The 16,006-nt window shown below is 40.7% G+C and overlaps 1 protein-coding gene across 1 annotated transcript in view; it reads right to left on the minus strand.

Annotated features, from left to right (window-relative positions):
* LOC138966298 (uncharacterized) overlaps positions 1-16,006 on the minus strand; it is a 77,623-nt gene that overhangs the window by 7,437 nt on the left and 54,180 nt on the right. The window contains exons 26-41 of the mRNA XM_070338473.1: positions 15,826-15,946; positions 13,802-13,846; positions 10,462-10,532; positions 9,851-9,984; positions 8,012-8,150; positions 7,351-7,573; positions 6,442-6,511; positions 6,167-6,222; positions 5,668-5,786; positions 5,042-5,098; positions 4,636-4,745; positions 4,073-4,243; positions 3,466-3,601; positions 2,895-2,981; positions 2,186-2,273; positions 883-1,004 (exon numbers count right to left, since the gene is read on the minus strand). Of these exons, the coding sequence (XP_070194574.1) occupies positions 883-1,004; positions 2,186-2,273; positions 2,895-2,981; positions 3,466-3,601; positions 4,073-4,243; positions 4,636-4,745; positions 5,042-5,098; positions 5,668-5,786; positions 6,167-6,222; positions 6,442-6,511; positions 7,351-7,573; positions 8,012-8,150; positions 9,851-9,984; positions 10,462-10,532; positions 13,802-13,846; positions 15,826-15,946 (1,749 nt within the window). The remainder of the gene's footprint in view (positions 1-882; positions 1,005-2,185; positions 2,274-2,894; positions 2,982-3,465; positions 3,602-4,072; positions 4,244-4,635; positions 4,746-5,041; positions 5,099-5,667; positions 5,787-6,166; positions 6,223-6,441; positions 6,512-7,350; positions 7,574-8,011; positions 8,151-9,850; positions 9,985-10,461; positions 10,533-13,801; positions 13,847-15,825; positions 15,947-16,006) is intronic.

Consider the following 16,006-nt stretch of genomic DNA (forward strand, 5'->3'; position numbering starts at 1 on the left):
ACATGAGAGTTCCTGGGAATGATATCCCCAGACATTTTTTTCAATTTTTCGATAAATACTTTTCATGACGTCATATCCGGCTTTTTATAAAAGTTGAGGCGGCACTGTCACACCCTCATTTTTCAATCAAATTGATTGAAATTTTTGTAAAGCAATCTTCAACGAAGGCCGGACTTCGGTATTGCATTTCAGCTTGGTGGCTTAAAAATTAATTAATGACTTTGGTCATTAAAAATCAGAAAATTGCAATAATTTTTTTTTTTTTAATATAAAAACGATCCAAATTTACGTTCATCTTATTCTACATGATTTCCTGATTCCAAAAACATATAAATATGTTATATTTGGATTAAAAACAAGCTCTGAAAATTAAAAATATAAAAATTATCAAAATTAAATTTCCGAAATCGATTTAAAAACAATTTCATCTTATTCCTTGTCGGTTCCTGATTCCAAAAACATATAGATATGATATGTTTGGATTAAAAACACGCTCAGAAAGTTAAAACGAAGAGAGGTACAGAAAAGCGTGCTATGCAGCACAGCAAAACCACTACCGAGCTGAACAGGCTCGTCAGTTTCACTAAGTTTTGCACAAGCGGCGGACTACGGTCATTGTGAAAAAATGCAGTGCGTTCAGTTTCATTCTGTGAGTTCCACAGCTTGACTAAAAGTTGTTATTTCGCCTTACGCGACTTGTTTTCTTTTTTTTTTTTAAACATTTTCTGTTCATTATCTGTGTAAATTTACCTCCCTTTTTAAGACTCCCTTCTATTTAAGACCTTGATTTTTTCAGATTTGTGGGGGTCTTAGAGGGGGGCTCAAGAGAGCAGAACATTCAGGACAAAATGCACTAGTATTACTTGTAAGACATCTACAGACCTGCAGAAGCCGGATGGCCTCGGCCAGCATGGGAGCCAGGATGCGAGTTGTGTAGAAGCCCGGTCCGTCCCCGACCGTGATGACTACTTTGCCTTGCCGCAGTCCCACATCCACTGCCGAGGCTAAATAGCACAAAGACACACGTTTTAAGAAGAAAGCTCTCTGAAATGATCTGGTAACAAATGCAGCCACAGACACACCGTGACGCTGAAAGTTTCTTTCTTTATTTGGTGTTTAACGTAGTTTTCAACCACGAAGGTTATATCGCGACGAGGGAAAGGGGGGAGATGGGATAGGGGAAAGGGGGGAGATGGGATAGAGCCACTTGTTAAGTGTTTCTTGTTCACAAAAGCACTAATCAAAAAATTGCTCCAGGGGCTTGCAACGTAGTACAATATATGACCTTACTGGGAGAATGCAAGTTTCCAGTACAAAGGACGTAACATTTCTTACATACTGCTTGACTAAAATCTATACAAACATTGACTATATTCTATACAAGAACCACTTAACAAGGGTAAAAGGAGAAACAGAATCCGTTAGTCGCCTCTAACGACATGCGGGGTGCAGAGAAATAAGGATGTGGAAAAGAAGACTTTTGGTAAGTGAAATAAAGGTGATGGATCCAGTCAGGTAGAAATAAGACAACAAGAAAAGAATTGGAAAACTGCAGGGAATAGTAGGGAGAGTTTTCTTGGAAGGAAATATAGGTGAAAGGACTGGTAAGGCAGAAATAAGACAAAAGAAGAGAAGTAAAGGGGTGGGGTAGCTCTGTTTAAACGCTCCCGCCGCGTGAAGGCGACCCCATGGGAGAGACGCTGAAAGTGTGCACAAACATAAAAATACACAGTACAATATTAAAACAAAAAGAAAAGAACAGCAACCATGGCCAGTTCAGGTCAATTCTTTATCACATTGTTGTCAGACAGTCACTGACTTCATCAGGATGGTGGGGATAAGTTAGGAATGATGGCACGTGATGTGCAGTGTATTTTAGATGGACATTACGTCCTTTTCTTTTGCGCGCATTCTTTCTTTTGTGCTCTCTTGCAGTCTCTGTCAGGCTTTCTGGCTCTCTCTTTCCTCACACACACACACAGTCACACACACAGACTGTACAATATTGTAAGCTAGGGAGGGCCCAAATGTGACTCCAATCTGACTGGCATTATTTTAGACCAAAAAGCTGATATTAAGGCACAATTCTAGACCTGACATTTACCAAGAAGTTGATACTAGGATAAAGGTAACATGAAATCTAACATAATATGCAGGACTGAAGATGATGAAGAAATCTCCTGACCTGTTGTGTCTTGCGATGTTGTCTTTGTGGTGATGATCTCCAGCAGCTGCATCTTGTCCACAGGGGAGAAGTAGTGCATGCCAACCACCTGCACAAGGACATTCAAATCAACACTACTGACCAAACAACAATACAAGTGACAGAACAAAAAGTACATATTTTGTGTTCCCTACGCTTACTGTCAGAATATATCCTGGTGTCAACCAGGCCCGAGAACTGCTGCACCTGCATTCGTGAAGTGAATGACACTCGGCTGTGTGGTTCCAGCCTTCCGATTTGAACCCTAGCAATCCCACTCTGGGTAGGAGCCGGCCGTAGCCCGAAAACCCAACATGACTGATGGGATTCCAACCCATGACCTCCCGGCTGTAGCCTGATGCGCTAACCACTGCGCTTTGGGGGCTGAAATTTATATTCTCCGTTTTGGCTTTTCTTTTCAAGAATTCCAAGGTTATCACAGAACTAAACTCATTTCAAGGGCTGTTTACTTTCTGCTGATTTGCTAGTAATTTTACTGGGGCTTCTCTCTTCTCGTATCAACATTTTCTATCCCATTTACCAGTATCAAACAAAACATTCTGTTTTCTTCTGACAAAGAATTCCTACTGCTGTAAACCCCATATTTTATTTTTGTGTCACACAGAATTGATGCTAATGTAAACTCCTGAGAGCCAATGGTGAGAGTACATGTACCATAAAGACCGCTTACCTTTTCTGGTCTCTTGCTGGCCTGTGCAATCTGCGTGATGGGTAGGGCAGATGTGTTGGAGGCAAAGATACAGTGGTCTGGGATCAGCTGAAACAAAACAATTTATAAAACTGTGTTCGTAAGTAAGTGCGTGAGTGAGTGGAAGAGAGAGAGAGTCTGCTTGTGTTTGTGTGTGTGAATGTGAGCATATGTCTCTGTGTGTATGTAAAACGATAAAACAGATAACAATGAAACCTGTTCAGCTCTAAAAAAACAAAAAACACTGTTGAACTTGCATTGCTTTCTCTTTCTCATGACATTTACAGAACACACAGAGAAGCTTCAGATATATATACAGAACATGTCAAAGCAGAACTGTTCTGCAGTAACAAGATAACAATGAAAACGTACTCGCTAGAAACATGGAGAATATATTTTCAGATAATTTCTGGTGAGTAGTGTTTTTTATTGCTATATTGTTCTTCTCACCTGCTGTCTCTTGTTCCTGTCCTACAGTAGTTCTTCAAAATAATGACCCAGCAAACAAAAAAGCAAAGAAATAAGATGGGAGTGAGAAAAGAATGGGACTTACTCCTTCCACTTCCTTGATGACTTTGTGTTTAATGCTGAGGTCCTCGAAGACGGCCTCTATGACCATGTCACAGGACTTGAATTTGTCGTACGTGATGGTAGCATCCAGGTTCGACATGAGGCTGTCACGCTCAAAGCTGTGTTGTAAAAAACAAAACAACATTTCTTTCACCTTGTTCAGCAAGAGCTCAAACTCAATGCAAAATTTTGAAGACAATGAAATCTCTACCTTCAATTTAGGCTAAATCCATGTTCAACTGGTTTTTCTCTGTAAGTCAGTGAAGCAAAATATTCTACATGAACGGGATTCAGAACTGTTTAGTTACAAACACCACTCCTAACATCACCATGTCCCTTTTAATGCCTGCTTTCCTTTCATTGTAATTCTTAGACAGAAAAAACAGGAAAAAAAACTACTGCATAAATATGACTCAAACACACTAGAAACTTCCAAATATTTCCAATAAAAACAAGCCCTTCGTGTCTACTCCTGAGCCAAGAAATGTGGAAAGCACTCTGCCACACACTGATACTTCATCCAAAACAAAAGGCTTCCCTTCATTAATCATGCTGCGCTGTGTGGCAACAACCATATACCCCAGCCTTACCTGCTGATTCTCTTGCGTTTGACCTGTTGGTCCAGTGCTCTCTGGATCTGGTCCTGGCCCCTTCCAGCGCCCTGGAGGTTCATGTCCTTCAACAGAACGTGCATGCCCTTGTCGATGCTCACCTGGGCGATGCCAGCCCCCATCAGTCCTGCGCCCAGAACGCCAAGTGTCCTGAAATATACAGCCTTTGTGATAACTTAACATCTCACTATCTGTTAGCGAATAACCATTGTAGTCCCTAATAGGCAAACAACATGTTCCCATCATCATCATAACATCTCACTTTGCTGCAATTTTCAACCAATTCTGGCAACAGTCGCACATCATTCCCACCCCTTTTTTGACAGAAGTGATCAGTGATCACATCAGTTTGAGAAAACACGGTTGCTCAGTGATTACCGCAAGTCATCGGCAGCGAAGCTTCAGCTCCGATGGGCATACTTTCGAAAAAACAAAAGGGCTTCACATCAAGTGAACGTTGCATGCAATACAAATTGGAGCTAATCATTCACTGTTGTCATCTTGATTGGTCGCCTTCAATGCGAAAGTTTTTGTAGACTTACTTGACCGGTCGCTGAGGCTTTCCAAATCTATTCTTCTTGCACGCAGTCTGGCCATGGTACAGACCAATGAGGGCCTTGGATTCTGATGTCATTCCAAGCTCACCAAAGCCCTACGAGAAAAACAACAACAATGCATGTACCAAATTGATGCCAAAGTTACATGAAAAGTCTTTGCTATGGACATATGTAAACATAAGAAATAATGGAAACATGCAACATGAATTTGCTGTAAAGGTCAATTTTTTGTGTAAAAAACCCCGCTTCCTTATCTTAAGCTGTAATTTCCATCCAAATAATCCCTGAATCATCAAGCACATTTATGTGAACCAGCACAGACATATGAATATGCATGTCTGCATGCATGACACATGATGGCACACCCATTTCAGGAGGCTAGCGCCCTTACCTCAGATTCTGCTATGTAGCCTGCTTCCTTGCCGTTATCCAAACCCGTTCGCACAACCTGTCCAAGCAAAAAAGAACTGTAAATAAAAGTATACACTAACAGACATCTTTCTCTGCAATTTGCATGATTACATAGGACCTTTAAGGTTTACTCACAATGTGTGTTTCTGTCTTTTTAACATGTCAGTATTTACAACTTACCCTATTTATTATCAGATATGAAAACCACTGTATTCTTTGTTAACACTAACTTGACTGCTGGAGGAATTTAGTTAAAAAAGTAAATATAAAATCATAACATACAAGGTATAATAATTAGACCGAATCTGAGAAAATGGTCGCTGGGGGAGGGAATCATCTTTCTGTAATTCAAAGGGAAATATACAGCCGTTGTTATTTTGTCAGAGTATTCAATTTTTATGATAGCAAAAATCGTACCCGATACGTATTGCGGCAGCCAAGGGGTTAAGAATGCAAAATAATTTCCATCAGCCTAATGTCTGGTCCTATTGCAGACTTTGCATGCTTGGTTACTTGGAAAAGAAGTTTTACCATCCTTTAAATAACACTAAGAACAGGAAAGATTCAGATCTGCTTTATCATCACATATTACTTGCTGACACCAACCTCAATGATTTTGAGAGGAGCTGGATACAGTCCCTTCGTCATCTTCATCACTTGGCCTTTGGCTTTGTTGAACACAAAGTTCTTTCCCGCATCGTACGACAAAATCAAGTCCATCACCTCTGCAAAAGTCAAACAGACAACATCACTCACAGCAAACGGATGGCACAACAAGGCATTTAGTGCAAAGTTTGGCTCGTTACTGACTGGCACGTAATGAATAACATATTACCCAAAGACAGTGTGATGAAACACAACAATCTGCCAGCACATCCAATACCACAACATACAGTCTAGTGCTCAGTTAGCTTCTTTGCACAAAATCAACCTTATTATCAAGTTCAAACCACTAAAATCTTATTCTTGATGTGATCAGAGAATCTCCATCAAGACCGAAATTGTTCTGACTTATCATTGATAAGAGGATCAGGTACATCAAGACTGAAACTGTTCTCCTTTTTCAGTTTAGCAAAGTTGCTTGTAAACTACACAAACCACTTACTGTCTTGAAGGCCTTTCTTCTTTGGGGTTTTCTTCAGTGTACCATTTGCAAGACCTCTGAAAACATAATTTCAAGTACAAAATGAGTCACTTGACAAGTTATAACATAAAAACAACAAGTAAGATCTATTTTTAAAAGCAGAAAATGAAAACTTCACATCTATAAATAGAAAACAGCAGTTCCCAAACAAGGAGGGAAAGCTATGTAATTAAAAAGTAAATCAAACTGTGAAACAGTGAACACTATTTCATTTGTCATTTTTGTGATTTGCTTACCTGGCAGATTCCACTGCTACCTTTTCCAAGTATTTGAGAGTATTGGTTTGTGGGTCTGTCAATCCTGGTCCTGCAAAGGTAGTACAAAGTTCATTTTACTCAAACTTCAAGGGAATACACTGTAGAACACTAACAGCATATACATTCATTTTGAGACAGAATAACAACCCTCTGTCTTAGTGACTATTCTGAGGACGAAACAAAATGACAGAAGATTCTGCATCTGACTGAAAAACGTATAAGTCCTGATTTGTTGGATTCTTTTTTTTACTTTTTTTTTTAAACTTTTTTTTTTACATCAAAGCACATGAACCCAAGTAACTTGACTTTTTCTGGACAGATTTGTTGATAACTTCTAAGGTGATTACCTCACTTCTTCTTCTGCGTTTGTGGGCTGAAACTCCCACGTACACTCGTGTTTTTTGCACGAGTGGAATTTTACGTGTATGACCGTTTTTTACCCCGCCATTTAGGCAGCCATACGCCGTTTTCGGAGGAGTGATTACCTCACTAAATAGTAACTTTTGACATGAATCAGCTACAAGTACACACTATAGCCTCTTTTCAATTATCCTGCATTGTTTCAAACCAATAAATAATTACCCAAACAAATTCAGTTTGTGTCAATTCCATGTTGCACTTTTTCTCTCGAAAGCTTCAGGCTGGAGGTGCTACAGTGGTACCTGTGATGAAAGGACACTTTGGGACCAGCAAAACGTGTCCCTACATTGCAGGTGGCCTTTTAAGACAGGTATATTTTTGTCAAGGTAATTGGCAACGGGAAAACGAAAGGTGACCTTTCTTGGGAGGGGCCTTAAATCGCAGGTAACACTGTACAACCTTATGGCATCAGCATCGACAATGGGTTCAAGGCATAGTGGTATAGAAACACGCTGTCTAATGACTAACCAAGGGGCTGTACAAGCTGATCTACGAGTCCCATCTTTTTGGCACGGTCAGCTTTAATGGTTTTGCCGGTCAGCATCATGTCCAGTGCTGTAGGAACAGGCAGTAACCTCGGCAACCGCTGAGTTCCTCCAGCCCCCGGCAACAACCCCAGCATGACCTCTGGCACGCCAAGACCTGTCTTCTTGTCAGCAACGGCGATGCGGTAATGGCAAGCCAGTGCTACCTGGAAAGGATGAAAAAGAACAGAAATCACACACCTGGCACTGTTGGCAGCAAAAGATACAAAGCAATCCTCATTCAGACAATTGATTTCAACTCAATGGCACAACAGAGATTGTGCATGTGTGTGTGTGTGGTGGGGAGGCTGGGTTGTTGATTAGTAATACTGCATGAAAAAATAGGGGGAGGTAAGGCTGAGAGGTGGAGGAGAACACAGGTTTTTCCTTTATTATTGTAATGCAGAAAGAGAGATTAAGGCAAGAAAGGAACAGAGAAGCAGAAAAGGGAGGCAGAAAAGGGCTTCTTTCATCATTTGTGTCCCTTTGCTGATAAATATAATTTCATTCAGTCATCTTGGAAAAGGTTCCACAAATCAATTTGTTCTGTTATTGATAATTTACTTTAAGTTTTAGCTGCATTATTAACAACAATGACTACTTACCTCAAGTCCACCTCCCAGACATGACCCCTGGATGGCTGCCACCACTGGCTTGGGACTGTGCTCCAGTTTGTCAAAGGCAGCCTGGCCCTTCCGTGACAGCTCCATGACCTCCTCCTTTGTCTTGCATGATTCAATCATGCTGAAAAATGTCAAACGTCCATAAGTATACAGAATATCCTTGTTTATAATTTGCAAAGACCTTGGCTGTCTACAATTACAAAGACATATATCTGAAATCTACTGATGCAATTTGTCTGATCACAATGTATTGCTTTGTTCTCCAAAAAATAATTGTACTTCTTCAAAAGAGGACATCAGAGACCATCTCGTCTTTAGGACTACCAGGTTCACCAAAGTACCTCTGTCCATGAGAACACCTACACTGCAGAGACACGTTTGGCAGCTGTGCAACCAGAAATTACAGGTAACACCACCAGATCTATACTTATGTAACACCTTCCACTTAAAACTTTCCCCTCCTTCTACATGTACAGTGGTATCTCTTTTACGGGTCCCTCAATATTACGACCGACTTTTCTCTGACAGATTTTTTCTTCTTCTTTGTCTTAGTATTTCTCACCTCCATATTACGTTCCCCTCTCTAATACGACATACGACCGTCCATACGTGGACTTATAACGACTTTTCCCAAAATTATCACGGGTTTGGTTTACTCCAACTTATATCTCCAGTCGAGTGAGTAAGCGATACGGACACAAACACGTGCTGAAATCCTGTCCGTGTACAACATCACTTTGGCACGCAAACGGCTGAAGTCATGGTTTTTCGTTTCTATTTCAGTTCATTACTTTATTTTGAATAGATAAAGGTCATTCGCAAGATGTCTGCTTCATTTTGCAAAGAACTGTGCAGGAACTCTTACCTTTTAAACACGCAAAGTTACAGAAACGTTATGAAAGTAATCCGAACATCGAACCAAAACCGAAAGTTGTGGTGACGTCATGAAATTTTGCGATGTACAATGCAAAGCGCGTGTAAACATTTTCGGTCTAGCTAACAATGGCGGCCGACGAACATGGGTTTTGAAATTTGGAACTATTCTTGGTTTTCCCCGATCCGTGACCGAATGACGCGATATACAACCACGCGTTCGTTTGAATCAATAAATTCTCCTCAGAATCCCGTCAGTGAAGTTTGAAGGTGAGCAGTGGAGTGTCCTAAATTACTCAACTTTGTGAACAGTCCGTAGTGCAGTTGTCCCTTGAATGAGCGAGTCAAGTTTCATCGTGACGCTTTTGTCCACAATTTTACATCAGTTTTAACACACTGCCGCGGTTCTTATTCGTTTTGTTCCTTGCGTTTGGGACACTTTTCTTTGTTTTTAACCAAATCGTTGCTGGGTATCGTATGACTATGATTAGTAGCTGGTATCGACATCGATGTGCGTGTTTTGGGACCGCATGCTTTCGTTCGACCTCAGTTTGTTCATTTCAAACCTTAACCCACGAGTAGTTACGGGGCTTCATTAAACAAGCAAGAAAACTGTGTGGGTAATTAATTGAACAGAAAACAGGTTACCATAATCGTTTAAGGAAAGAATAACATTACTTTGTGGGCGGCATCAATCAAAACGCCAATGTCATTCCGGATCATTGATGGAACCGGACATAACAAAACAATCCTCCATGTTACGACCCCTCCATATAACGACCGAATTTCGGTTTCATTTTCAAAGTCGTTAGACAGAGGTACCACTGTACTCACTCTCTTCATTTCGCCTTTGATACATTATAAATACAAGGGAGACCACGCCATGAAAATTAAATAGAGCTCTAGATGAATTACTGTGAATCCAGAAGAATTAACACTTTTACTGACTTGATATCAGCACCAGCAATGAAGCTTCCAGGTTTTCCAGAGATGAGAACACAGGCCTTGATGTTTGGGTTGGTCTGTATTTCATGTATGGCTTCCAGGAACTCGGACTGCATCTCACGAGACAAGGTGTTCACCTACACAAACACAGAAAAAGTCTTGATTTTCTCAGAACTTGTACATAAGCTGCAAAGAAAATAAAACATTAAATGAGTTTATTTCTACCAATCCACACATAATACCCATACATTTTCTTCCATTATTTTTTTGTTTTTGAAGGTAATTATGTAGGTTGTAGGTTTAAATTATAAACACTAAACGCATGCAAGATTAAAAATAAAATACTCCACACTCGTTCGCAAAATAAACAATTTGAATTTTGATTTGCATATGTGGTGAGTTTTTGAGAGAGAGAGAGAGAGAGAGAGAGAGAGAGAGAGAGAGAGAGAGAGAGAGAGAGAGAGAGAGAGAGAGAGAGAGAGAGAGAGAGGAAGAAACACAAAGGAGAGAGAGACCTGGAGGGTCAAAGAAAGAGATTGAGAGAGCAGGAGAAAGAGAGACGGACACAGACAGACAGACAGGTAGAAAGATATGAAAACAGAAAAACAGCATACCTTTGCATCAGGATTGTCAAAACGAACAACTGCTACATCTCCGTTACTCGTATCCAGCTTCAGGTATTTTGCTGTAAAAACACAGGTTCAGACACTCATTTTAAAGAAACCATATTATTCCATCTTTAAACAAGAAGAGCAAACGCTCGATCGAGTCACTTTCGCAGTTCTGAATATTATATGAGGCATCAGATGGACAGGAAGAAATTGCTATTCACAACACAATGAGTCACGTTCACATAAAATTTGAGCCCGGTCACTTTTATAGTTTCCGAGAAAAGCCCAACGTTAAGTTGTGTGTTGCCGAACAGAAAAGGCTAGTTATCTCCCTTGTTTTTCTGATAACGTTCGTAAAAGGCTACAGATGTAAATACTTTGATGTAAAGAATAATCCTACAAAGTTTCAATCACATCCGATGAACTTTGTCAAAGATATAAAATGTCTAATTTTTCCTTTGACGCTGACCTGTGACCTTGAAAAAGGTCAAAGGTCAACGAAACCATCGTTAAAGTGTAGAGGTCATTGGAGGTCACGACTAAACAAAATATGAGCCCGATCGCTTTGATAGTTTCCGAGAAAAGTCCAACGTTAAGGTGGTGTCTACGGACGGCCGGCCGGACAGACTAACACTGACCGATTACATAGAGTCACTTTTTCTCAAGTGACTCAAAAACTGGTGTGAAACTCATGAAAAAGGGAAAAGAATAAAATGAAAAGAGCAAAACTGAAAAAATTGAGAATGACATTAAAAACTTATAAAGTATAAAATTTAACAGTCAAACTTGATATGTTCAAAGTACATTTAGTTAAACTCTGCCAGGGTGAAAGTCATATAATATGTAGGGGGGGGGGGGGGGGGGGATTGGTACTTCCTCAAATGGGACCACAGCAGTCCTGGAGCCATATGCATGGGGCGAACCAGCCCACATCCCATGCACCTGATTTCCTGATATTTTTACCACTGCACCAGTAAACTGTGAGAGGAGTACAGAACTCATTATTTGAGCATTACATACAATGCAGTACAGCAGACCCTTATTTCGGCGGACACCTTAGCATAACGGACAATTCAAGTGAGGACGGATGTATTTTACACTCAAAAACACCTTAAAAGAGCGAACACCTCAAAGGCGCGGACGCGGACACCCTTTTTTGGTCCCGATTGGGTTCGTTACTTGTCAACAACGGACAAACCCTTGAAGCAGACAGCTTTTAGTAGACGCTGGTCCGCCATCTTGGTTCTGCAAATACAATCTCGCTGGCGATGTGAACGCGCGAGAAGCTTATTTTGTAAGCCAATGACAGCACTTGAAAGAAGTTGATTTTTGTATGGTGCACGCTCATTGGTCGATGCCGTGAACTCACAAACAAAAACAATTTGCTTTGTGCATTTCGGGTTTCTACTTTCTGATGCATCTTCGTCTCATCCTTCGTCGTCGTCTCATCATGCCAAAACGAAAATTTTGACTTTAGAAGAGAGAGTCGATGTCATAAAGAAATTGAACAAGGGGCTGTCCGTTTGAAAAGTTGCTGATGAGCTGAATTGCGGAAAAACTCAAATTTCCAACATAAAAGCTGATCGAACACAAATTCTCAGTCAGTGGGAATCCGGTGCCAGATCGACGGCAAAATGTGTTAAGAGAAGAAAAACAACCTATGATGAGTTGAACGAAGAACTCTTCGAGTGGTTTTCAACAGCTCGATCAAAGAATCTTCCCGTGAATGGCCCATTGCTTCAGGTAAGAAACCGATTGCACCTCTCTCTCTCTCTCTCTCCAAGCCAGCCAGGCCACACAGTCAAAGATCTGACTTTTTCCGCAAACCCCAGTAATAAACTTACTGATTGTGGTTTTGTACATACATACATGCTGCAGACTATCCTTGAACTTTTTCTCTTTGTCACTTTCTGTATGACTAATGCACAGTTTGGAATTTTTATTAACAATTGTTTTTCTGAACATCAAGTTTTGGTTTTCATTTTTACATTTAGTCAAGTTTTGACTAAATGTTTTAACATAGAGGGGGGAATCGAGACGAGGGTCGTGGTGTATGTGTATGTGTGTGTGTGTGTGTGTGTGTGTGTGTGTGTGTGTCTGTGTGTAGAGCGATTCAGACTAAACTACTGGGCCGATCTTTATGAAATTTGACATGAGAGTTCCTGGGTATGATATCCCCGGACCGTTTTTTCATTTTTTCGATAAATACCTTTGATGGCGTCATATCCGGCTTTTTGTAAAAGTTGAGGCGGCACTGTCACACCCTCATTTTTCAATTAAATTGATTGACATTTTGGCAAAGCAATCTTCGACGAAGGCCGGGGTTTGGTATTGCATTTCAGCTTGGTGGCTTAAAAACTAATGAGTGAGTTTGGTCATTAAAAATCGGAAACTTCTAATTAAAATTATTTTTTTATTAAACGATCCAAAAACAATTTCATCTTATTCTTCGTCATTTTCTGATTCCAAAAACATATACATATGTAATATTTGGATTAAAAACAAGCTCTGAAAATTAAAAATATAAAAATTATGATCAAAATTAAATTTTTGAAATCGTTTTAAAAACTATTTCATCTTATTCCTTGTCGGTTCCTGATTCCAAAAACATAGCTCTATATGATATGTTTGGATTAAAAACACGCCCAGAAAGTTAAAACGAAGAGAGGTACAGTAAAGCACAGCGCAATCGCTACCGCGCCAAACAGGCTCGTCACTTTCGCTGCCTTTTGCACTAGCGGCGGACTACGTTCAGTTTCATTCTGTGAGTTCCACAGCTTGACTAAATGTAGTAATTTCGCCTTACGCGACTTGTTATTACATGTAATGAAATAAAATGAAAGAACTAAACATGAATAGACACTATTTACATTTATATATAAACATGCACACCACTAAAACACAATCATGTAATTCATTTGGCTGTTGGGTGGTTTTTTTTCAAAAAAATGTTGGCGCATTCATATTCATAAGAAAGGACACCTTGCTACAAAGGACAGTGGCAAGGCTCCCCAAGAGCGCCCTTTGCTCGCAGGTTTTACTGTAATACACCACTTCAGATTCTGAGCAGCTCACATCCCACATGCTCTTTGTTTTCCTGTGAATATTGCGCTTCACAGCTCCAGCAAGATATCGGTCCCACATGGTTTACCGTGCTTTGTTGGCCGCGACAGCTTGGAATATTGACAGGGTCTATAAATCGTCATAAAATTCGGCCGTTGTGGCCATTGGTAACTTGTCCATCCTCTTCCTATTTTCTCTGTCTCTTTGACCTCCCTGCAAATTGCCCAAGTACAGACCACCAACCGCAGTACTATGCATGTGCACTTACGTGTAACCTTACCTGCCATAGCTGAAGACATTGATATTTTCCGGCTGAGACAGTCATCTGTAAAAAAAACCCAAAAAACATGCTGATAAAGTGCCAAACAGTACACCAGAACTTACAATGGTACCGGAGAACTCCTACGTACCTGTTGGGATACATTGTTAAGTAGAAAGACAGATCAATACAGGAACTCGTTCTTTATAAAGACAGTGATCGAGTGGAACAATTTGAGCGAAGCCACCGTCACCTTGACCACGCCCAGCGCCTTCTCATCGGCGTTAGGGGGGCAGAAACCAGTGTGAGAGCCTCAGTAGTTTTTATCCAGTTTTTAACATTGTAACATAGCATTTTTTAACTGTGCTTGAAAAGCCTACATTCTAGGGCAAACGGACTAAAACCGCAAGTACAGCAGCAAGAAGACCAGCTGGAGTTGTACACTATATCCACCTTGTGTACAGTGAACTTTTAAGACTCTTTTAGATGCGCACACCCCAAAAAACAAAAAAAACACGTCACGTTGATAGTCGTCGTCGGCTTCTGTGGCGCACCCGCCAACCACCAACCCAGGCGGGTTATCCATCCAGATCCAGAACTCTCTTCCTAGCAGATTCATCACCATGCTGATGTTGGCTACCTATCACTAAGAAGAAGAAGTTATCTGCAGCACTTTTTATTTATTGAAGTCATCAGTATCTGACCTTACCAGCCAGCTTAATTGTCGGTGCAAAAAAAGCCCCTGTTATCTTATGCTACTAGACAATTCAGCTAACAAAAGGCAATCTTTTGACACCATAACTGACATAATAGTTAAAGGCACAGTAAGCCTCCCGTAAACCATCACAGAGCTCCCCGAGCGTCTACATACAGTACAAGCATACTTCCATTTGAACGCTCACCGAACGGGAACATCCTGGCTGCTTTCTGTCGAGCGTGAAACATTTTCAAAGAATTTATTTTTGTGGACTTGGTCCTCTACAACAATGGCGCCTCGTTTTGGTGCTGGACGGCTGTTATGAATATTCAATACCGGAAATCACGCCAGGACAATAAGCCTCCCGTAAACCATCACAGATACTGTCAGGCTTTTACACACAGTACAAACACCCTTCCATTTGAACGCTCACCGGGCCAAACGGAAACATCCTAGCTAGGTGCTCTACGTAAAGAGCGAGCAATTTTTAAAGAATTAATTTTGCAGATTGTCTCGAACACTTTTTGGACCCATCCTGAACTCAGGTCAAAAATGAGTTACTTCCCTTCGGGCCTCATTCTATCGATGTAAACTGGCCATAGCCGTGGATCGATGATTATCAGAATGTTTTTGGGCCGTGGTGCGTTTTTTCGCTAGACCTAACATTTAAAATCTAAATAATAAATTGACAGCTTGTTACACAAACATTCTTTAATCATGAAAGATTTTTTTTTCATCAAGACAAGATCAGTACAATTCGAAGTTGTGAAAGTTTGAAAAAAGAACAGCCCGGAAGCAGGGTCACGCAAGGGTCGTAGCAGACGACGGTTTGTGCATATCGCCGTTCCTCTCAACAGTCAAAAGCCGCCATCGCTAGAGCCGTTCTTGTGAACCACAGCCGTTTGTTTCGTGCATAAAAACGTGTTATTGTAGATATTAAGCTCAAATCGAGTCGCATTCAAATGACTAACTGACGACTACATTGTGAAAAAGGAAAACTGGATCACACGGGTTCACGATGGCTCAGGGGTAAGATGAACCACGCAAAAATAAATTCTTTGAAAATTGTTCGCTCTTTACGGAGGGCACCTAGGATGTTCTCAATCGGTGAGTGTTTAAATGAAAGGGTGTTTGTACTGTGTGTAAAAGCCTGACCGTATCTGTGATGGTTTACGGGAGGCTTACCGTGCCTTTAATATAATGTTTTCCTCCACAATCCCTTCAACTTCGAAAGTGCCCTCCATATCAGAGGGCAATGACCTCTGAGACCTAACAGAAACTGCATAAAAGAGGTTTAGCGTAACGACTACATGATATGCACGTATATGATTACATCTCTTATACTTACGTCTCCTGCCAAATAATGTTGTTTTACAAGAATTCCGGGCAACCCCAAACAGTCTCATGCTAGCCATGTTGCTGGTTCGCCGGCTGAACTTTGAACTCTCGTTGAAGCTGCGAGATTTGGGGTATGGTTAGGCCAAAATAAAGACACCTTGTTTACCGGTAAACATATTCGACAAGAGCAC

The sequence above is a fragment of the Littorina saxatilis genome, linkage group LG5 (genome assembly GCF_037325665.1).
Source record: "Littorina saxatilis isolate snail1 linkage group LG5, US_GU_Lsax_2.0, whole genome shotgun sequence".
NCBI classification, from domain to species: domain Eukaryota; kingdom Metazoa; phylum Mollusca; class Gastropoda; order Littorinimorpha; family Littorinidae; genus Littorina; species Littorina saxatilis.